Consider the following 22,947-nt stretch of genomic DNA (forward strand, 5'->3'; position numbering starts at 1 on the left):
TGTTTTTCTGGCTCAAGAAAAGGTTGAAGAAATAACTGCACACCACTGTTCATAGCAGCATTATTCACAATAACCAAAACATGGAAGCAACCCAGCATTCATCAATGGATGCATGAAAAAACAAACAAAACGTGGTCTATCCACGCAATGGAATATGACACAGCCTTCAAAAGGAAATCCTGCCACATGCTACAACATGGATGAACCTTGAGGACATTAGGCTAAGTGAAATAAACCAGCCCCAAAGAGACAAATGTTGTGTCATTCCACTTCTATGAGGTACCCAAAGTAGTCAAACAGAAAGTAGAGTGGTGGTTGCCAGGGGCTGGGGCCAGTGGGGTATGGGGAGCTATTGTTTAATGGGAACAGAGTTTCATTTCTTGCAAGATGAAAAGAGTTCTGGATACGGGTGGGGGGCGATGACGCGTGTGTATGTGCTCAACACCACTGAAAGATGGTTAATTTTATGTTATGTGTGCTTTGTCACAATGATTAATAATTTTTAAAAAAAGAGTTGAGACTACACGGATTTCACCTCTAAATGGCGAAAGTATCAATTCACTTCAATCCACTTGGATGAGAGAACTTCTCTCAGAGGCCACTATAACGTCATACCACATCAATCACACCACACACTTCGGTATTTCTATGTCTTCATTTCCATTATCTTTCGGCCCAGCGTTCTCAATGTGACCAAAACATCTGCAGTAGATCCATTAGCTGCTGATTTCCTGAATGTCAAGATCAAAGACACAATGTTCAAAGGCACAAAACAACTGGGACATTCTGCCGTGAGCCAGAAGATGCCTATATGCTGGCCCTACAAGCCAGCAATCTATACGCCCCCATGGGGTCTCCACAGCAGAGACCGTGGAACTAATAAACCCTCAGAGTCGCTCTGACCCACATACCGCGAAGTCAGGCTGAAAACGAGAAACTGCTTCCACCCCCCGCCCACGCAGCTGCATCTTCGGAGCACTCTGGTGAAGGCAGACGCCTGCCTCCAATGGAAATCTGCGGTGATGGCCAACCTAACCGTCTGGGCGCACTGTGAGGATTTCGTTTTCTGTCTCCAGTGCAGGTCTATTTTGCTCCATGTAGATTTTTGTTCAAAACCGCTATCTCCTTTTTCACATTTGGAATGAAAGCCAAAGCAGCTACCTGGAGATCTACCCCTCACATCATCTTCCCCTTGGCCCGACCCCGACCCCTGACAACTGTCTCTCCCTGGAAAACCCTCCTTCCCCAACAGGGAACAGCCCAGCTCCCGTCTTGCCTGTCATGGCAGACCCTGCTCCGTCCCTCCAACCTCCATCCTCCCCTTCACCCCACAGCACTACGGACATCTTGGGCCAGATCATTCTGTGTTGTAGGGTCCATCCTGTGCGTTGCGGGACATTCAGCATCATCTCTAGTCTCTACCCGCCCGAGGCCAGCAGCACTCTCCCATCCACCTAACCCAAAACGTCTCCCAGCACTGACAAATGTCCTGGGACCAGAACTGTCCCTGTTCAGAACCACTATTCCATACTATAGAGGCTTCAGGAAGGCCCAGGGCTGCCCGGCTGAAAATCGGATTTCCCAGTACGGTCCCCGCCAATGACCGACAATGTGTGCTGGCTGGCTCCCTTGTCTGAAGGAGGAAATGCTGCGATGAGATCCAGGACCCAGAGTCCCCTCCCCACCACACACCAGGCTGAGGCTCAGCCTTGCTTGGCTGTCACCCTTCACCTAGACCACTTCACACCCACCCCTGCAGGGTTTTCTCTTGCGTCCCATTTTGGATTGAATTGTATCCCCCAAAGGTGTGTTGACCTCCTAGCCCTCAGTACCTCAGAATGTGACCTCATTTGGAAATAGGGTCGTTCCAGATGGGATTATTGAAGATGAGGTCATCCTGGAGTAGGGTGGGCCCCTAATCCAACATGACTGATGTTCTTACAAGAAAAGACACAGACACACACAGAGCGAAGGCAGGCTAAGTGAGGGGGAGGCAGAGATGAGAGTGAGGCAGCTATAAGCCAAGACTGCCAACAACCAGAAGCTAGAAATAGGCAAGGAAGGATCCCCTCTGGGTTTCAGAGGAAGCACGGCTCTGACAGCACCTTGCTCTTTGACTGAAAGCCTCCAAACTCTGAGACTATAAATTTCTGTAGTTTTTTTTTGTTGTTGTTGTTTTTGCAGTACGCGGGCCTCTCACTGTTGTGGCCTCTCCCATTGCGGAGCACAGGCTCCGGACGCGCAGGCTCAGCGACCATGGCTCACGGGCCCAGCCGCTCCGCGGCATGTGGGATCTTCCTGGACCGGGGCACGAACCCGTGTCCCCTGCATCGGCAGGCGGACTCTCAACCACTGCGCCACCGGGGAAGCCCCAAATTTCTGTAGTTTTAAACCACCCAATTTGTGGTGCTTTGTCACAGCAGCCCTAAGGAAACTAATCCACACTGAAATGCTATCTCAAGCTCTGCTCCTCGGGACCCCAACCGCAGACACTGACCTTCCCACTCAGAGAGTATAAATTCCAGAGCAAGCTTGAGACGGCAGATGTGAGTCCATTCTTCTCTCAATTTCCACGAGCCTTTCTTCACAAGAGAAAGAAGAAGAAGAAGGAAAGGAGGAAGGGGGGAGGGAGAGGAGAAGGAAATTTACTTTGGGGATCCTTCCTTCCTCCATCCTCCACTCATTCAATAAATATTGCTGAGCACTACCACGTGCCAGCCACCGTTCCAGGAGCAGGTGAGAGAGCGGTGAACGAATAGACAAAAGCCACTGCCCTCCCAGGGTTCACATTCTAGCAGGGGAGACGGACCATAAAACGTACGTCTACGGGGTGACGACAAGTGCCATAGAGAAAACTAGAGCAGGAGAAGCGGGCGGGGAGCGCCCGGGGCGGGGGCTGCCTCTGGCGTCTGATACAAATGTTCCCATGGTCCTGTCGGGCGAGGTCTCAGCTCAGGCAGAGGGCGGCACACCTGGTGCACACCAGCGCACTTGGGCTCCTTCTCTTTTCTGCCCTAGCCCTTCTGTGAGGTTTCGGGAGCCCACCTGGCCAGTGTGCTGGGACGGGCTCCATGCCCGTCCCGGTGCCAGAAGGGCGACCTTCAGAACCACCACTGACTCTGACGACCCCTCCTTCCCCGTCTCCTCCTCAGCTCTCACTTCTGCTTCTTGGGATCACCTCCTAAATTAACGATCTGCACCCAGGCCCCTGCCTTGGCCTCAGCTTCAGGAGAACCAACCCAGGGCAGATGGGCCAGGAAGACTCTCCATTTCAGGCAAGGTAACCTTTCAGCCAAGACCTACAAGAGCCAGGTATGGGGATGTCCGGATGCTCTACCTCCGGGGCCTTCCACTGACGTGAAGGGAGGAGCTGGCAAATCTGGAATTTATTTCGTCAGGTGGGCCTCCCTCTTTCAACATAATTTTCTTGACACTTGAAAAGCGAGTGATATCAAATATCCAGGAGGATACACAGAAAGTACCACATATATCCTGACCGTGTGACGGGAAAGAGGCTTTGGGATTATAGCAGACACTGCCAGCATCGTGCCCGCTTCTCCTGACCGGGACCACTTCAGCCTGCCAGCTCCTGCACTTATTTTTGCATTTGTGGATGTCAAAAGTCTCTGTACCGGGCTTCCCCGGTGGCGCAGTGGTTGAGAGTCCGCCTGCCGATGCAGGGGACGCGGGTTCGTGCCCCGGTCCGGGAAGATCCCACATGCCGCGGAGCGGCTGGGCCCGTGAGCCACGGCCGCTGAGCCTGCGCGTCCGGAGCCTGTGCTCCGCAACAGGAGAGGCCACAACGGTGAGAGGCCCGCGTACCGCAAAACAACAACAACAACAACAACAACAACAAAAGTCTCTGTACCTGCCAGTGTAACAGGACAGAAATACCAGGAAATGAACCTCCCCATCCCCCCAGCCCTCATTCAGTGGCTGATAGGAGGTGCTGTACAAAGACCCCGGCTCCCTCACCCCTCAGGCGGAAAGGCTCTTAGGTGTGTGTCTGACACTGGCTCCCAGTCCCCCCAGCAGGTTTCAGCTCCAGTCACCCACAGTGGTGGTCGGCTCAATAACTGCACCCCTCATGCGACTTTCCCACCCCCTCCTGGTGTTTCCTCTGGTGTCACCTCCCTATTAAATGACTTCCCCTGCCTCAGGGTCTTCTTTTCCTTGGGGAATATAAACTAAGAGAGTGATAGCTTTGAAGATGTGTACACACACACACACACACACACACACACACACACACACGGTGGAACAGCCCCTCCAGTCCTCATGTTTAACACCTGCACCCCAAATGTGAGATGCTAGCTCATCAAACCCCTGGCCAGTAGACCTGGGCTTTAGAAGCACCTTGATGTATTCGATGCAAAATAATCCCACCTGCGTTACACAGGATCACTGTCCCCGCGTGGGTGGGCTAGACCAGCCTCCAACTGGTGGGGTTTTTTCCTTCCCATACACTCCCCTCATATCTTTCCACCCACAGTGGGGGCAGTGCTGTCCTCCAGCCCACAGAATGCCCAAGGGAGGGACCCTAAAAGCCCACTGGTGAGACAGCCTGGTCCACGGGTGGCTACCCAAGGGGCCAATTGCTCTTCCCTGGGCTGGAAGAGGGAAGGAAGCTAATCTCACAATTTGCCTGAAAAAAATCCATCTATCATCCCGTTCTTCAGCCTTCATTTTATTTTTCCCAAATCAATTTCTGAAAGTCAAAATGACTGATAGCTTCATACCCAGGACCATCACTCTCCTTAGTAAATAACCCAGCATCAATGACAAACAGCTCCCAGGGCAGTGGTGGCCACATGAACCCACACACATGGGAAAATTGCATAGGGTCTGTAGTTTAGTTACCAACATCAGTTTTCTGGTATCGCTAATGCACTCGGATCGTACCAGATTTATCATCGGGGAAGCTGGATGAAGAATACACAGGACTCTCTGTACTGTTCTTGCAACTTCTTGGGAGTCAAAAATTATTTTAAAAACCAGAGGTTTTAAAAATGCAAATAAAAAAAAAGTTAAATACTGAGATAAAAATAATCATTTTTTTAAAAAGCTCCCAAGAGGAGACGCTGCCAACCCATCCCTTACCTGAGAACTGGGAATCAGCGCCTTCCACCAGTGTCCGCCTTTCACCAAGTCGACCTCGCACAAAGGCACGGCCACCTTGCCGATGACACAGTGGCGTGAGAACTTATCAAAGTCCAGCACAGTCAGCAGCAGGGTCCTCCTCTGCGCCTCCAGGAAGGGGATCTCAAAGGTGTAACGCTCCTCGAACACGGGCTTCTGGGTCTTGCGTTTGACCCCGGTCTGCTTGGAGTTCTTCTGGTCCGGCAGGAGGCAGATCTTGACGTAGGGGTTGGAGTGCGCCATGTCCTGGCGCGCGCCGTCGTGGGAGATGGGAGGTGGCAGGTCCCTGGCCTCGATCACGCGCACCGTCAGGTGGTTGTGCAGCAGGTCGTACTGGGTGCTGAAGTGCAGCATGCCCAGCTGGTACTTGGACAGGATCTCTGCGTCCGTCAGAAAGTCCACGTCGTCGCTGTTGGAGCCGAGGGAGTACAGGCGGGGCTCGAACTTTCTGAAATAGTCATCCGGGGTATAGGTCCGTCTGAGCACCGAGGGCTGGATGGGCTCCTTCTTGGCGCTGAGAACGCCGAACTCGATGGGTTTAATATCGATGAGTGGGGAGCTGGGTCGTCTGGAATCGAGACCTACACACCCATCAGAAATAACAATGAACACCACACCAAGTACCGGACCGGACCTGGGCCGATCTGTGAGACTGACGACAGTTCCCGGATCCTCACACCTGTTCGCTCTGCTTCATGATGCTCTTTGCCAGGTGCTCTCCACTCCCGGAAATCCTCTTATTTACTCTATGGGAGGCAGCCTGGCGGTACAGCCATCCCCATCGCCATCATCACGGCAGCTAAGCGCCAGGCACTGCCCTAACTGCACTGCGTATATCCAGTTATCTAATCTTCACAAGGTATTAGCCAGTGACTGTTATCTCCACTTTACAGATGAGGAAACAGAAACTTTAAGTCACTCACCAAAGGTCACACAACTAGTAAGAGGAGGAGCCAGGAGTCAAGCCCCACCTGTCTGGCCCCAGAGTCTGGCTCTAACCATTACCCTGTACTGCCTCCACTTTCACAGAGTAGGCTCTGGGGCCAGAGTGCCTGGGTCAAATTCCAACCCGGCTACTTCCCAGTGAGTGTGAATCTCTAGTAATGAGCCGTGTGACTCCAGGCACATTTTACACACTCGGTTTTCCCATCTGAAACGTGGAGTCCATCACAGCACCCACCTCAGGGACTGTGGTGAAGGTTCACTGAGCAATGCAGAGAGGGCTCAGCACAGAACACGCACACGGTTAAGAGGCACTAAATGGTAGCTACTGCCCATCTTCAAGGATCACATTCACACCTCGTCACTTACGGGGTACCTCTCCCCGGCAAGCAGCAGAGTTCACTGCTCCCAGGTTCATCATTCCAATCTCTGCTCATCCCTCTATTCTAGCAATGAGCTCATGGCATTCTTTTTTCATTTTTAAAGGACTTAATTGAGGCATGATTGACATACAAAAACCTGTCTATATTTAATATACACAACTTGATGAGTTTGGAGATAAGTTTGCACCCATGAAACCGTCACCACAACCTATTCCATAAACGTATCCATCACCTTCAGAAGTTTCCTCCCGCTTTCTTTCTTTCTTTAATTTTATGTGTGTGGTAAGAACATAAGAGCTACCCTCTTTTTTAAGTACTCCACACAGTACTGTTAATTTTATGCACTCTGCTGGACAGTGACTCTCTAGAACTTACTCATCTGGCATAAGTGAAACCAACACCTGCCTGGTTCCAGCTCCCCCTGGGAACCATATTCTACTCTCTGGGCTTAGGAGTTTGATTATGAGATGCCTCGTATTAATAGGATTGGTATTTGTCCTTTCATGGCATCTTGTTGATTGCCCAAAGCCTGTCTTGCTGGCTAAAATCACGAGCCTTTGCCGGTGCGTGGCTGCACTCTCTGATAAATGTGTGCTGAATGCAGTCATCTCTGTATAGAGCTGGGCACGAGATTTAGGAATCATCTAGACTAGCGCCATCCAAGAGAAAATAAATGCGAGCCAGATACAGATGTACAAGCCACAGAGGTAACTTAAAATTTTCCGGTAGCCACAAGTTTTTAAAACTACCAAGAAACAGGTGAAATCAATTTTAATATCCGATATGTCCAAAATATAATCATTTCAATATGCACGCAATGTAAAAACATTTTAGTGAGACACTATAAATTCTCTTTTTTCACACTGGCTTCAAAACCCATTGGGTATGTAACAGGTGCGGGGCATCTCAGCTCAGCCACGTGGGTGGTGGCCGCTGTGACCAGCGCAGGGGGCAGGTCAGCCCTCTCGTTCTACAGATGGAAAGACTGAGGCTACAGAAGCCCGACATCCCCTCCGTTTCACTATTTCAAGCCCTTGAACTTTACTTCCTTCTTCTTCCCCACATAGTCCCAGGAAAGATCAGACATCAGTCATTTCCAGCTGAGTGGATTAGTTTCATGAATTTAAGCTTTTTCCCTGTTAAGTGAATTTCAGACATCAGCTGAATGAGACAGAGGAGACCCATTTGGGGAGTGACAGGAGGTTGGGAGTCTCTGGGCTTTCTCCTCCCCACACAAATCATGCCATCTGGTCAAACACACAGGCTATACATGGACAAACTGAGTGGCCTGAGGGCCACATTCAACCCAGAGATACATTCTGTTTGGGTTTAAAAGTAAAGAAGTTTCGGGCTTCCCTGGTGGCGCAGTGGTTGAGAGTCCGCCTGCCGATGCAGGGGACACGGGTTCGTGCCCTGGTCCGGGAGGATCCTACGTGCCGCGGAGCGGCTGGGCCCGTGAGCCGTGGCCGCTGGGCCTGCGCGTCCGGAGCCTGTGCTCCGCAATGGGAGAGGCCGCAACAGTGAGAGGCCCGCGTACCGCAAAAAAAAAAAAAAAAAAAAAAGTAAAGAAGTTTCATATAAAAACCCAGACTGCCAGTTTCCCTTTCCAAAGATCAGGCAATACAATCCCACATGGCAAGAGCTGAGTAGTAGCTGGCCCCGTTCAATAAGACGTTAGCTTCCTAACTGGCCCCAATCCCTACCCTGCCCTAGTACAAGGCCAAGAGTCGCCTGCCATTTGTCACTGCATTAGGGTGATATTTATCTCTCTCCAACCCTCTGCACTCAGTCACTGACACAATCCATTTGGCCCCTGAAGCCACTTGAATTTGCAAGCCCTGCTACGTAACATGGTAACTAACACTTGCCTTTCGGGGTCCGAAATGATAATATGCTGACAATGTCATCAACTGAGCCAATTCAATGAAACTTGTGATCAATACTACAAAAATCAATCAAAATGATCGCTTCTCACTGAACTTGGAAGAAATCAGGTGCGATGCCCTCCTTTGTCACACTGCCATGATCTCTGTCATCTCGTCTCCTGGCCTGTCACACCACTCCACCCCCTCCCCAGAGATGACCCTGTCCTTCACGTCTTTCCCGGGGATGCTCCTGAGTGTCTGGGAATGCCAGCTTTCTCCATTTGTCCTGGAGACCCAGATAGCGGGGGTGAACTTCACGGACTCTGAGTGGCAGCTGAGCAGCAAGGCTTGCTCGAGCCAGGACCCCTGACCGTCACGGCAGAGACGCTTACTTGAAATCCTCCGGGTCAGGCTGTATGTAGACTTAGATGTGTCCGAGGACGAGCATCTCCGATCTGGGGAGTTGGTCCGTGGGGTCAGCGGGACTTCACTGGCTGTGTGGACAGAGTTCCCGTCCTTGTCACTGCTCCGGCTGGCCAACCTGTAGGAGAGAAGAGGTCTCAGTGGTCGTCAGAGAATCCCCAGGGATCGGCATCTCTGTCCCGTGGGAGACAGACCCATGACGAAACTGCTCTCAGACCCAGTTTATGCAACTTGGAATAAAGCAAATTTGAAATAAACTCTCAATAGCCGTTAACTCTCGATAACATCTTGCTTGTTGTACAAAATGTGAAATGATATAAATGAGTATTTCCCAATTTAGAACAATATCCTATAACAAGGTCACTCCAAGTTTCTTTGAATGGCAAGGCTATGGCTACAAAATGGCCCTGAGAATCAATGATTTAAGAGCAACATTTTGATGTGTAGAAACAGCTGCCAATTAGCAGCAGCCACAACTCAGTGTGCTCCCAATAAGGATGAGAAATGCTGAAAAAATAGAAAGCACTCCGGGGGGCGGCGGAACAAGGTAGTAATTAAGAGCTAGCTCAAGGCAAGTCCCTCCCTCTCTCTGTGCCTCCGTCTCCCCGTCTATAAAATGGGACTAATAATAGTACCTGCCTTACCCAGTTGCTGTGAACACTGAGTTAACAATATAAAATGCTTAGAACAGTGGTTGGTATGTTGCAGGTAAGTGCTCAATACATTTTAATTGATGTTATTCTAGCAGAGGTGGCTTTAAGATCCCCCAATACTCACACAGCTACTAAGGACGCTGGGAAGGGGAAGGAGCGGGGAGACAGCTTGCAAAGTGGCCGTGAGATTGACGCTGCTGACAGCAAGCCCCTCAGCCATACCTTCAAGACTGCATCCCCCAACTTGACATTTAAACCTGAGGCGAAACTAGTCTTGAAAAATGCAACTTTCAAATTCTATAAGGTCTGCAGATGCAGCCTGGGCATGACATGAGACTGATCTGATGTTCCTCCAAAGCGAGGGTCACAGCCAGGACGAATGGGCATGTTACGGGGCGAAACTCCCAGTCCTTGCTTGCCTCCTGCTCCTGGTCTGTAAAAGGAGAACGGAGGGGCTTCCCTGGTGGCGCAGTGGTTGGGAGTCTGCCTGCCGATGCAGGGGACGCAGGTTCGTGCCCCGGTCCGGGAAGATCCCACATGCCGTGGAGCGGCTGGGCCTGTGAGCCATGGCCGCTGGGCCTGGGCGTCCGGAGCCTGTGCTCCACAGCGGGAGAGCCCACAACAGTGAGAGGCCCGTGTACCGCAAAAAAAAAAAAAAAAAAAAAAAAAAAAAAGGAGAATGGAGCAGATGGAATGTGGGGCATGGAAGGGGGCAGGCGAGGGCACAGAGATGCGATCCTACTAGATCAGTCCTTCTCTCTCTCCTGTAAATGAAGCAGCAGCACCTCCCAAGGAAGGCAGGACCAAAATGCGACGCGGCCACTGGGGCCCCTCCGCCTGCATGGCCTGCTTCCCGGCTGTCATACCTCACCGAGGCCGCTGCCTCCACCTGTGAAGTCCCATCAGTCTTCAAGGATCAGCTTAAATGCCATTGCTTCCTGAAGCTTTGGTTGAGTCCTCCCAGACACGGTAGCAGCGTATGCCCAGCCCACCCCTGTCCCTTTGGCGACCATCAAGCCTCCGTGCCCTCTGTTCCTTCCGCCCGGAATGCTCTTCCTGCCCCCCGTCACCTGTCTTGTTCCTCCTCATTGTTCAGATCTCAGCTGCAACAGCACCTCCTCAGAGAGGCCCCGCCCTGTCCCGTCACCTCCTCCCACCCCGTCACTCCTTATCCCTGCACCTTCTTTTTCCCACTTCAGCACATAACTCTTCTTCAGTGTGGCCTGCCTGCCTATCTTCTGCGTCTAAGCCACAGCTCCACGCGGGCAGGGGCAGTATCTGCCTTACTCACCACTGCCCTCCTTGCCCTGGCACGGCACCTGGCACGTCTGGGGCGCTCTGATTTATTTTTTTCAGTGATGGGTGAATGAATACACCTTTCCAGTGGTTCTCATCTGACTTATCTTGTGTCACTCTGATCTGAGCACACGCCTTGTCACTCCTCCCATAACAGGGTACAGATCTTAACGGTGGGATCTGTACTTACTGTGATCAAAAGTACCAGGTGCTGAGCACCTACTGTGTGCCAGGCACTGTGCTCAATGCTCTGTATGAACCATCATTTCATCCTTGAATCAATGCAGGAGTTAGTCGTTATGAACCACCCCCACCCCCTTTACAGACAGGGAAATGGAGGCCCCAGTCGGGTGGAGGGAGGGGTGGAGAATTGACCCGCACCACTGGGAAATGGCAGAACCCCAGTGGAATGCAGCAGTACCGGACTCCGGATCACATGCCCCACGCTACAGAGCTGGGCGTCCCCTGGGAGGCCTGTAAGAGCCCTGCGCTTAGTAGGTACTCAACACATGCTTGTTGGACAAAGAAATAACCTAATTCACTCTTCAGTGAGGGTCTTCCTGGCACTGCCCCAAAAGGAGCCAGTCGGATTGTACCGTTTTTCTGACCCTCACCAGCCCAGCCCAGCCCAGCCCAAGAAAGCTGGGGGGACCCACGTGATGGAAGCATATGTGACAATTAATGGTGTGTCCCCCCAAATCACACACACAAAGGGCCAGCTCATCTGCCACATGCCACCCCACAGAGAGGCATGTTCTGTGGTTCTTGGTTCTAATGTCACAGTAGCAACAGCACTACAAGGCCTGTACACTTGACATTTCTACTCTCTGCCTGTTTGATAACATGCAACTGCCTGCCTGGTAAATAAATCTGAGGAAAGCACAAGCACTAAATTCTCTTTCTGGAGGATTTAACCGGCCTCCCCTTTACCGATTTCTCTTAATATTTCGCATGATCTTGACAGTCAAAAATGTACTCAGTGTGCCCAGGATTCAAGGAAGACCTGGGTCATCTTAGGAAGCACAAAGGTCATGTACAGCTGCTCAGACTGTACACTGCACTACGCTAGGTGGTCCCATTCATAATGACCACCACGTGAAGGGCACCTCCTGAAGCTGTGTGGTGTGCTGGCTCTGCTGGAAGGTTCCAGCCCACTTCTCTGCTTGTGGCATAACCAAAACAAGTGTCTTCCCTGAGGGTCCCACCCCAGAAGAAATCCCCCGCTTGTACAAAGGGTCAGCAGCCTGGGCAAAGCAAAACTATCCTCCAACTCAGTGGCCGTGCATCTGGAACACTCTGCATCTGGGGCAAACAGATACCAGGCTGTGATTTTCAATGTCTATCAGGGGTCTACTCTGGTTCAGAAGAAAATCCAAATTCCTTAATCTGGCATTTGAGACCCTGCACGACCTGAGCTCGCAGGCTCGTTTTCTATGATCCCCCCGATTCGTGGCGTTTGTCCACCCTGGATCCAGTCACAGCACCCAAATTGTTTATTACCCAGGTCTGCAAACTACAGGGCCAAATCCACTGCCTAAGTTTGTAGAAGTGTTATTGGAGCACAGCTATGCCCATTCACTAATGAACTGTCTATGGTTGCTTTTGTACTACAAGGATAGAAGTGAGTAGCTGCAACAGAAAGTAAGCCCAAGAGGCTAAAATATTTACTATCTAGCCCTTTACCGGAAAAGTTTGCCAACCCCTGTTCGACTAGCTTATTATTTCTTGTGTTTCAGGTGGAATAACCCTTTCCCTGGTTCCAGCATGGTCAGCAAACCCAGGAATGATCCCAGCACTTTTTCCTCCAAGCAAAAGTGATTGGATCAAGTGATTGGCACACGACCCGAGCCAGGGCAATGAGAGCCTTTCCCGATACATTTGTTGCTGTTAAAAATGAGGCAGAGAAAAAACAAAGCTTAAGAATGAGGCCAGGGCTTCCCTGGTGGCGCAGTGGTTGAGAGTCCGCCTGCCGATGCAGGGGACACGGGTTCGTGCCCCGGTCCGGGAGGATCCCACATGCCGCATAGCGGCTGGGCCCGTCAGCCATGACCGCTGAGCCTGCGCATCGGAGCCTGTGCTCCGCAACGGGAGAGGCCACAACAGTGAGAGGCCTGCGTACCGCAAAAAAAAAAAAAAAAAAAAGGATGAGGCCAAAACAGAAGAAACGTAAAGAAAGAGAGTGAGAGCGCGTACATGCACGCCCATGACATTATTTGAGCCCCTGGATCCAGCTATGCCTGCAGTCATTCTCCCAGGATTTTTCCATAACAAAACTCTATGCAAGACCGTCATACGGGCGTGCAGGGTGTGAATACACAAACTGAACTTATATACCTGCTGTACCTCCTACACTAGAGTTTAAATCCCCTGAGCATGGGAACAGGACTCTATCTAGCCTTGTAGGGCAACCTCAAGAGAAAAACTACCGAAGAAACTGAGATTAACTTTTCAAGGGCATGACTGCCACTTTCAGGACTCACTTTCTGCCTGCAGGTTAGTCAGCTGGTCAATAGCCATTTTTTGGAATGAACAAGACAGCCCTGGCACAGCAGAGCTGGAGTTCTTCTGAGCATGGCTTTAAAGACGCCAGATGGGCTGAGCCAACCTCCGTCACTGGAAAATGGGGATGATCCCTTGATTAACGAGTTGGTTTCACCAAACATCTCAACTCTGTGCACACCTGCAGGATCCAGGCTACAACCTGTGAGTAATGGGAGGTTCCTTAACATTATCTTTATCAGTTGAAAGAATCTTGATCTATACCTAATAATAACAGAGATGAATACTTACTACTGTGCTCAGCACGTTACGTGCATATCTCATGACGCCTAACAGCGACCCTATAAAGTAAGTTCTATTACTTTTCCTACTTTACAGATGGGGAAACCCAGAATAGGGTAAAAAGAATCACTTAACGTCTATGATTACCAACAAGGTATCAAGCAGCCTGAGGTACTTTTGCATACACTAATTCATGCAATCACCACAACCACCCTATAAGATAAATACTATTCTTTTTATCATCCCCATTTGACAGATGGGAAATCAAGGCACAGAGCGCTCAAGCAACTTGTCCAAGGGAACAGAACTAGAAAAAAGTAGGAGAAACAGGATTTGAACTCACAGAGCCTGACACAGGGCCGTTTGGCTATGGAAATATCTGATACCTGCTTCTAAGAAAATAAGAGGACTGAGGCATGACCCCCAACTTGGAGGGAAAGATGGGGCGCCAGAGGCTTCTGGAATCTTAGCCCAAGGGTTTAGCTGAGACAGCACTGGATCCCCACTGAGGCTGCAGCTGTGGGCCCTCACACTGTCTTCCCAACTCTCTGAGCCTCCCCTCTGTATCATGAGAAGTGGCACCTGGTGATTCCCAGGCCCTGGCCCTCTAGACTCAACCCAGACTCTCCGGCCACATTCCTCTCCCAGCCACAGAGAGGTGGACCAGACACGTGGCTGAGAAGCTTCAAAACTGCGTTCCCAAAATATCCGAGCGACTGGCAGATGGAGATGTTGTATGCGGGCGCGGGAGGAAAACGAATTGGAAATAAAACGAAAGACGCCAGAGAGAACATAAACAGCGAAGGAGGACACGATGGCGACTGGAGGTGCTTTTCTGCTCCCCTGTTTCTGAAGTTCCTGCTCAAACCAGCAGAGAGGCACTTGTTTGTTCATGCTGTCCACACCAAATACTCCTTGAGCATCTAGCATGAGCCAGGCACGGGCCAGGTGCTAGGACAGTTTGTCATACTGACTTGGATTGAAACCTTTAGAATGTGGACATCCCTTGAAGAATATAGATGCTCACAGATCTCTTTTTCTGCTTGGAACGACACTCAGCGTGATTAAACGTGCCCACATGCTTAGCGTTACACAGTTCGTATCTCAGAAGGCCCGATGTGAAACCAGCTACACTGAAGCCCCACCCCCAGCTGGTCTCGCCAGCCTGCCGAACGCAGCGAGGCACAGAGCACATCCCATCAGCAGCTAAGAGGTCGATGGAAACTCAGCCTTTCCCACTTTCACACCCCAAATCCTCCTTCCCGGGCCCCAAACCCCCTCGCAGAAACGGAGGAAAGAAAGGTCTTAAGATTGCCTTCCAGGAAGTTCGGAGCAGTTTTACTTACAGCCAGGGAGGAGTCTGGGCAGGGAAAGGTCCCAGAATTTCAACTTCATCCTCACTCGACTGGCAACAGCTGGATTCATAGCACTTCTGACAGCAGTGCCGGCAAGTCCATCTGCAGAGCAGCAGATCGGAGATTCTAGAAAGAAAACCCTGAGGCCATTGGGGGAGGTGGGGAGTGAAGAGGGGTAGAGGGGAGGTGGAAAGGGTGGGGAGGAAAAAGAGGAAAAACACCCAAAATTACAAGCAGCTGATCCCTGATGAGAAATAACGACATTCAGGAGGTCTGCCTCCGCCACTGATCACTTAGAACAAAATGTTTTCCATTTCTATTTACCAACTGCAGGCACAAAGATGTGGCAAACACCAACCCGCTCGAGCCATTAATAGCGAGCACAATATTTGCAGGTTATTTTCTTTTGCAGTTTATGTGAACGTCTTTCTTGACATGGGGATGGTTTATTCAACATCGTGAGGGCTATGCAATATGTTCTCAAAACACAATGAATATTACTTTGTCTTCTTGAAAGCAAAGCAAAAATATTTTAAAAAAATCATCTCATGACATGAGAGTAAACAGAGATAATCAAATGGCAATAAGTAGGGGGTGGGAAGGAAAACTTATCTCATCAACTAGTGTCTTTTCACCGGGATCTCCCTTCCGTAGAAGGGGATCGAAACTATGCCGTTATCAACATCCGGTTGCTGTTTAATATTCAATATCCCCGCAGCCCCACACAAGGCTCCAAAATGACAAGCAAGCATTTCTTGATCAGAAGCCAGACCAAACGAATCGCCGAATTAACTCACCTCGTTTAAAGGTTCCAACTGCCCTTTTAGAGATCCACGTGAAGCCAAGGGGCGCAGAGGGCGAGGGGGGTGACAGAGAGAGAGAGACAAGACCAGTTTAGCAATATTCCAGCAACCCAAAAAAAAAAAAAAAAAAAGCCCTGCTTCTTTCCACTTACCATCCTGGGAAGGGAGCTGACCTCCTAACAAGGTGTTGCTACCTTCAGGGTTGCTGGTAGCCTCCCGGCTAACCAACACCGAATAAATGGGAAACTTTAGCATTTCGATTTGATTTGCACCGTATGCTGTTATGAATCAGAGCGGGTGGATAGATAGTCATGCTATCCAATGCAGCCACACTTCAGGAGAGGAGCAAACCTTCCTATACAGAAATAGCCATGAAGCCAACCCAAAAGGACATGATTAGCTAACAGGCAGGCAGGCACAGCGTGGATGTGACTTGGCTCCCCCGCCCTCCCCGAGGCCCTACCTTCCAATTCTGCTCCAATGGTGGGGAGCTTCACATGACCACCCACAAACAGAGGGAGCCAAAGAAAAGAAAGCCATAGTCTGGTCCTCGGGAAGAAGGGAGGGAGCCCCTCCCTTCTTCAGCCCCACCTCCACCCCAGTTTCTTCTCTCCGGTTCCCAAGGCAGGGTCTCCCGCCACCCCCTTCCGGGAGAGAGTCTTAATGGCTTTCCAAACGGGCCAAGTAAACCAGGTAGGTTAGGAGGAGTCTCCCACAGAACTCAGAACTTTGAGTCAAGAGGGAGAAAGTTAACTGTCTTTTTCAATTCTCTTGCAAGGAGGAGAAAGTCTTAATTTGGTACCATTGTATGTGACATTTTTCTAACAGTTGCAAATCCCATCCCCGCCTTCCTTTTTAAACTGAGAGCAGACCCCAGCTCAGAGCCTTGGAGACAGCCTACCCATCTAGAATCCAAGAATGTGGCATTATTCTCATGGTGTTTATTTTTCCTGTTGCCTTCTGTTTATATCACGTGACCCTGGTTTTCTATTATGGTAATGACATAAAGTTTCCTTTTCATACTATTTTTTAAAGTTAAAATAAAGTGCAAGTCCATTTATAGAAAAAAAATTAAGTGAATAACAGCACAGGTGGTTCGCAGCTCATGAAAAACTCAAAATCCTTGAAGTGATAAGCGATTTACTGCAGCTTGGGAAACGAAGTCTCGGGCACTAACCACACCGAGGTGGGTGAGGAGAAGGGTATGAAACTGAGTGAAGAAGCGCTAGTCCTGGCCTCACCAGTGGCCAATCATGTGACTTGGGCAAGTAGGGGTGGCGGGGGGGGGGCGCACTCTGAGCCTCAGTTAACCTCTTCTCTTTAGTGGAAGGGCTAAGCTAGGACACTATGAAAATGCTTTGTCCTGCCCAGCTGCACAATATCTGAACCCCTTCTGTGGCTTATGAGAACCAGACAGTTTGTCAAGTCCAGTTGGAACCTGCTAGGCACCGGGGACTGTCCTGGCCAATACAGCGGTGAGGTGAACAATGAAGAAAAAGCTATGCCCTCGTGGGGCTCACATGAGAAAGTGCTTTAAAATGCTTACGGTCAAGTGCAAGGATACAGTGATGCTTCTTTACAACAAGCCAGGCTCACAGGGAAGTGTTCCTTGGGTATGCAGTGATCCAAAGAGAACCATTTCTAAAACCATGATGAGCAGAAGCAAGGCCACCTCAGGGGCCCCAATGAGGTACAACCACGCAGCTTTCTCAAGGCCCAGGTGCAAGGTGACTGTCAGGGCAGCAAAGAGAAACCAAGGAAAATGAAGAAAGAGGAAAGGGAAGATGCTCTGAGGCTCCCAGGAATGCCAAGTCTTTGAGGCTCGGTTTCATGTGTTTGACCCAATGGAGGAGAGCTGATTCGAGCCAGGAGAAAAAGGAGGAAGGAGGAGAACCCAGATATTCTAGAACAGGGGGTGCAAGCTATGGCTAGCAGACCAAATCCGGCCCGCAGCCTGTTTTTCCATGGCCCTCCAGCTAAGAATGGTTTGTATATTTTTATTTGGTTGAAAAAGAAATTTAAAGATGAATACTTCTTGACTCATACGAAGTATATGAAATTCAGTTTCAGTGTCCACAGACTTTTATTTAGACACAGCCATGCCCATTAATTTACTACTGTCTATGGCTGTTCAGAGCCAGAGTCAAGAGGCTGTGACACAGACCATGAAGCCCTCCAAGAAAAAAGAAGTGTTTACTATCTAGCCCTTTACAGAAAAAGTTTAACACCTTGTTCTAGGAGGAAAGTCAACATCACCGGGCCATCCTCATACCAGATGCTTAACAAATCCCCCACCGATCCCCACCAGCCCCCTTTTAGGCCTCACCACGACCCCTAAGCACCTGTATGGCCTTGGGCAGGTCCCTTAATTACTCTGTGCTTGAAGGCAGTCATTAAGACCCAGAGAAGCATTGTTCCTTTCTCGCTGCACTGCGCATTCTGAGGGGCAGGGACCTGCTGCTTTCTCAGCTGTGTCCCCACTGCCCATACATAGCAGGTGATTAGCCAAGTGTCTCGAGCAACTGTCAGGACAGCGCCCCGCCCGACAACATCCACACAGTAGGTGAACAGTAAATGTGACCTTCATTGAACTTGAAAAGATGACCTAGGGATTCCATAAAAGAGAAGTCAATGGAGCGAACCTAAGGAGAGGGATGTGAAGGCTATGGCCTAGGTGGCAGAGCAGAGTTGCTGGCTGGTGGAAAAGTCTAAAGACATGACGAGGGGATGCGTGAGCCAAAGGGGCACGAGGGGACCAGCAGCAACCCCAGCTGTAGCCGAGGGGAGACGTGAGCCCGGATGCACCCTGACTGTGGGAGCCTGGAGGCTTCTCTGCCAGGCTGAGGAGCCAACCCCAGAAGCAAGCAGCTCAGCGGGTCTGACTGCATGACCTTGGCGCTGACCCGTCGCCACTTCCCCCCCAATGTATCGAGAAGAAAGGTCTTTCAGTCAAGCAGCGCCCCCTCACCGCCCCCTAAAGAAGGTGCTTGTAAATTATTTCAGCCTAAGGATTCTTGGGGGGTGTCCCCAAGATGATGGTGGTCCACAACTCCCAGACCCCAGTGCAATGGCCCAAAGTAATCGGCTGCCCCCCAACACCACCAGCGCGCCTCTGGTGTGTCCCCCACCGCTCAACACCCAGTGCCCGGGAAAGACGACGTCCTTGTCCCTCCTGGCCGAAACAGGCTCCCTCCGCCGGCCAATTAGCCGGAGCCGTCACCAAGGCAACGGCAGCTGGCGGGCCGGGCGGCAGGCGCGCCCCGGGCCGCCCTGCCCGCGGCCCCTCCCCTGGGGAGGGGTGCACGAGGGAGGAGGTGGGGGAAGGGAGAAGAAAAGTCCGCCCCACCCCCATTCCTTCCCCAGGAGGTGAGGGCGCGCGTGAAGAGTCCGCTTAGGGCCTTTCGTCACGGGGTGCGGGGGTCCCCAGCCTCTTCTCCTGGGGCGCACCCCCCACTGCTGCACAGGTAGCCTGCGCTCAGACACCCTTTTTCTCCAGGCAAGTTTGTGGCAGCGCAGCCGTCTGCCCTCCCTCCCGCGCGCTCACAGTCGCAGGGGGCGCGGCACCCCTCACCCACACCGCGGACCTGGCCCCCCGGCCTCAGCCCTACCTGAATGTACGCCATTTTCGCCCGCGCGCACTCACTCCGGCCCGGGCATGGCGCCGCCACGGCCACTTTGCCCTCGCCAGCCCGAGAGAGGGGAGAAAGCAAAGGGGAAAAGAAAGAAAAAGGCAGCCGGGTGGCCCCAGACGTGACTGGCGTGGCTGATGAGCGGCTCCCGCCCCTCCGTCGGCCGCCCCGTCCTTGCCTTCCCCTGCGTTCCGGCTCCCGGAGTCGGGGCCGCCTCCCAGGTTGGGAGAGCTCGGGCGCCCAGGGCCTCCGCCTCGGCCTCCCTCGCTGTCCCGCGCTTCCCCCGAGGCGCTCCCCAGGCTACATTAAGGCCGGGACGCCTGGGGAGGAAGCCCGGGGCAACCACGGAGACTGCAGCGACCCCGGCGCGGGCGGGGCCGGAGACGCTGGGGCCAGTGCGCGCCAGAGGCGGGGGAGGGGACCGCGAAGGGGAACGGGGTGGGAGGGGGCGGTGCGCGGGTCAGCCCATCCGGTCGGCACCGATGCTGGCACCTACGAAGAGCGGGGCCTCCGAGGCGGCCGTGAAGCCGAAGGGGCACGGTCCAGCCCACCTTGTAGTCTGGAGCTGGGAGAGTCCTCCCCATCCAGCCCTCTCCCAGACCAGGTTGGAAAAACTTTATTCCCGCCCCCGCCCCCGACGCGCCTAGAACTGTTGCGGTGAGGAACGCAAAGGCCAAACGAATGGGAGCCTCAAGTTAAGGTGGGGCCTTGGGCTCCCCGAGGGAGATACCGCGGCCAGGGTGGCAGGGGCGCGCGGAGAGATCGGCGCGTCCCTTTACCCTAAAGCTGCCGGACTTGCGCCCTGGGCGCAACAGGTCTGGCGCGGGACGGCCCAGCAGCGCCACCCAGCGTCGCGCCCAGCATCCTGCGTCTCTGCCCGCTCGAAGCTCCGCGCCAGCGAGCGTGCGCCCCCGGGCGTGTCCACCGCCAGCCTGCTAGCCCTCGTGGCTGGGACGGTCTGGGCCTGGAGGCCTCCCCCAAGCCCGTCCTCCCACCCCAAGGCCACAGAGCTGAGGCTGGGTCTCCACTGAGGGATATGAAGTGGAAGACTGCCCTTCGCTGGTTCTCTTTTTAAAATGCCCAGCCATCTCCAGTTGCCAGTCACCTCCAGTTGCCCGTCACCTCCAGTTGCCCGTCACCAGTTTACCCGCTTTTTAAATCTCCCACTGCCTCTGTCTTTTCATCAGTAAAAATGGCATAAAATCTCTGCCCTGCCTTTCCTCCAGGGCTGTCTTGTGGGAGTAAATGAGGAAACTAATGCGGAAGTTATAAACAAAAGGTGTAATATACATATGTGTAAATATTTTGTGTAAATATCTAGCATACATATACATTTCTAAGTATGATATACTATTTCATTTGTAGCACATGGCATGTAACACATGTTGAGCGATTATAATTCTGCAGGCACCGTGCTCAACCCTTCACAAGCATTTCATTTTGTCCTCCTCTGCCTTGCGTACTCCTATACATCTAGCAGAGTGCTTGACTCCTCTTAACTTTATGAGGGAGCTGCTGCAACTATCCCCAGTTTACAGATGGGGAAAGTGAGGTGCACAGAGGTAAAGCCACTCTACCAAGTTATGACAGCTGCCAGTTGGTCGCACTGGCATTTGAACCCACCATGGTCTGTACTCCTAACAACTTCATGGTATGTATCCACAATGTTTCTTTAACACTGATGGGAAGTGTGCTTGGTCGGGAGTGGGCTTCACAGAGGAGGGGTGCCCACTGGGATAGGTGCTCCTTGTGGGGACTTGAGGGAGGTGGAGGGGTTTGCCAGGTGTTCCCATGAGGAATAGCTAAGTTTTTTTGTTTTTTTTTTTTTGCGGTACGCGGGCCTCTCACTGCTGTGGCCTCTCCCGTTGCGGAGCACAGGCTCCGGACGCGCAGGCTCAGCGGCCATGGCTCACGGGCCCAGCCGCTCCGCGGCATGTGGGATCTTCCCAGACCGGGGCGCGAACCCGTGTCCCCTGCATCGGCAGGCGGACTCTCAACCACTGCGCCACCAGGGAAGCCCTAGCTAAGCTTTTTGAGACAGTGCCAGGCAGGGCTTTAAACCTTTTAAAACCTTTTACAGCAAATTCAATCTTTTAATTCTCTGATATGCTTGAGGTGGGCACTATTACTGTCCCACTCTTCAAATGAGAAAAAAAGGAGGCACAAAGCAGTGAAGTTGCCCAGGGGCTATATATACAGCGTCGAGGAGCTGGAATTCAAACCTAGACCCCTTAAACGGAAATCCTTCCCTAGCCGCTGCCCCACGTTGCTGCATAGTGCCGGATATTGGGGGTAGGGGGATGAAATCCTTAGGGTTAGTTTGGTACCTTAATCCGTAAAGACTTAAAACTGCCTCAGAATACCAAGCACCCCTCCTCCAATGAAGGGGGTTATTTTAAATGGGGATAATAGCACCTACCTCTGGGATTATCAAATACTTTCATTTATGTCAAGCACCAGCATGCAATGGGCGCTTAATAAATGCTGTTGAATGAACAAATGGATGGTGTTAATAGCTGATATGGGTGCCTCCAACTCTTGAGTCATTATTATGATGGAGGGCTGATCCCTTCACGTGCATTCTTGTGTAATCCTCACCAGAGTCCTACAAAGTGGGTACTATCATCATCCCATATTACAGGTAAGGAAGGTGAAGATCTGAAGGGGGAGGGGAGTTGCTCAAGGTAAACAGGTGACAAGTGGCAGAGACAGGAGAAAAATCTGATCTGGTTAGCTGCAAAGGCCCATTTCTTTAGGGCTGCACCATCCTGCCTCCAATGAAAGAAGGAACAAGAAATCGGTCCTAAGTCATTCATCAGGGGAATGTCACTTCAGGGTCTCCGGCTCTGCGAGCCTCTACCTGCCCCACAGGGGACCTGCGGTCCAGCTTTGAGGTGAAACCTGGACTCAGACCGACGCTGTGCCTGTTTGGATAAGGCACCTTCACGGGTCTCAGTGGAGAGGCCCCCAGGCCAGTACACTGACAAATTCATGGAATTGCATATGACCTGTGGTGTGATAAAGGGAGGCCCAGGGGGCTGTCGGGGTACTGAGGAGGGGCCCTAACCTAGTGTGGTGAGGGTCAGAGAAGCCTTCCTGAGGGGTGACCTTAAGCTGAGTCCCAAAGAACCGAGATGAGGAGATTATTCTAGAGCCCAGTGGTACTTGATTGGGGTGGAGGAGTCCATGAATTTAGAAAGGCATAAAGTTACATCTCCATGGTCACTGACCTGGGACTTCGTCACCAGTAGAAATCACATATGTTCCTATCACATTACAGTTGTTGCTTTTATAACTTGACTCTTCATTGACACCCTTTACTGTTTGAAAATTACAGCAGTTATTAGGCCTCCGCACTAGGTCTTTCTATTTAATGCATTATTGAAGAAGCACATGCATTACCATAGTTAAATTTAAATTGGTTTTAATATTTTGATAAATGTATCTCAGTATGTTATAATTTCATTATAATTCCATGTATCCTGCTCTATGATTGAAAAGACATTATTCAGAGGTGGGGTCTAGAGGCTTCCACAGACTGGCAGAGGGGTCCATGGCAGAGAAAGGATTAAGAACCCCTGGAGGTCACATGTACATTAGCTTAGAGATGAGAGTGCGAACTCCAAGTAGCTCTCTAGCTGAAGTGAGGGGAGGGTGGTACCAGCTGAAATTCAACAG

At 51.5% G+C, this 22,947-nt stretch overlaps 1 protein-coding gene across 1 annotated transcript in view; it reads right to left on the reverse strand.

Annotated features, from left to right (window-relative positions):
* The window catches only part of SYT17 (synaptotagmin 17), an 86,084-nt gene extending 66,674 nt beyond the window's left edge, over positions 1-19,410 (reverse strand). Inside the window, exons 1-5 of the mRNA XM_079945415.1 lie at positions 19,249-19,410; positions 15,635-15,652; positions 14,829-14,977; positions 8,722-8,870; positions 5,101-5,720 (exon numbers count right to left, since the gene is read on the reverse strand). Of these exons, the coding sequence (XP_079801541.1) occupies positions 5,101-5,720; positions 8,722-8,870; positions 14,829-14,977; positions 15,635-15,652; positions 19,249-19,263 (951 nt within the window). The 5' untranslated portion in view covers positions 19,264-19,410. The remainder of the gene's footprint in view (positions 1-5,100; positions 5,721-8,721; positions 8,871-14,828; positions 14,978-15,634; positions 15,653-19,248) is intronic.
* Positions 19,411-22,947: the final 3,537 nt, after the last annotated feature.

This window comes from Stenella coeruleoalba (genome assembly GCF_951394435.1).
Source record: "Stenella coeruleoalba genome assembly, chromosome: 15".
In the NCBI taxonomy this organism is placed as follows: domain Eukaryota; kingdom Metazoa; phylum Chordata; class Mammalia; order Artiodactyla; family Delphinidae; genus Stenella; species Stenella coeruleoalba.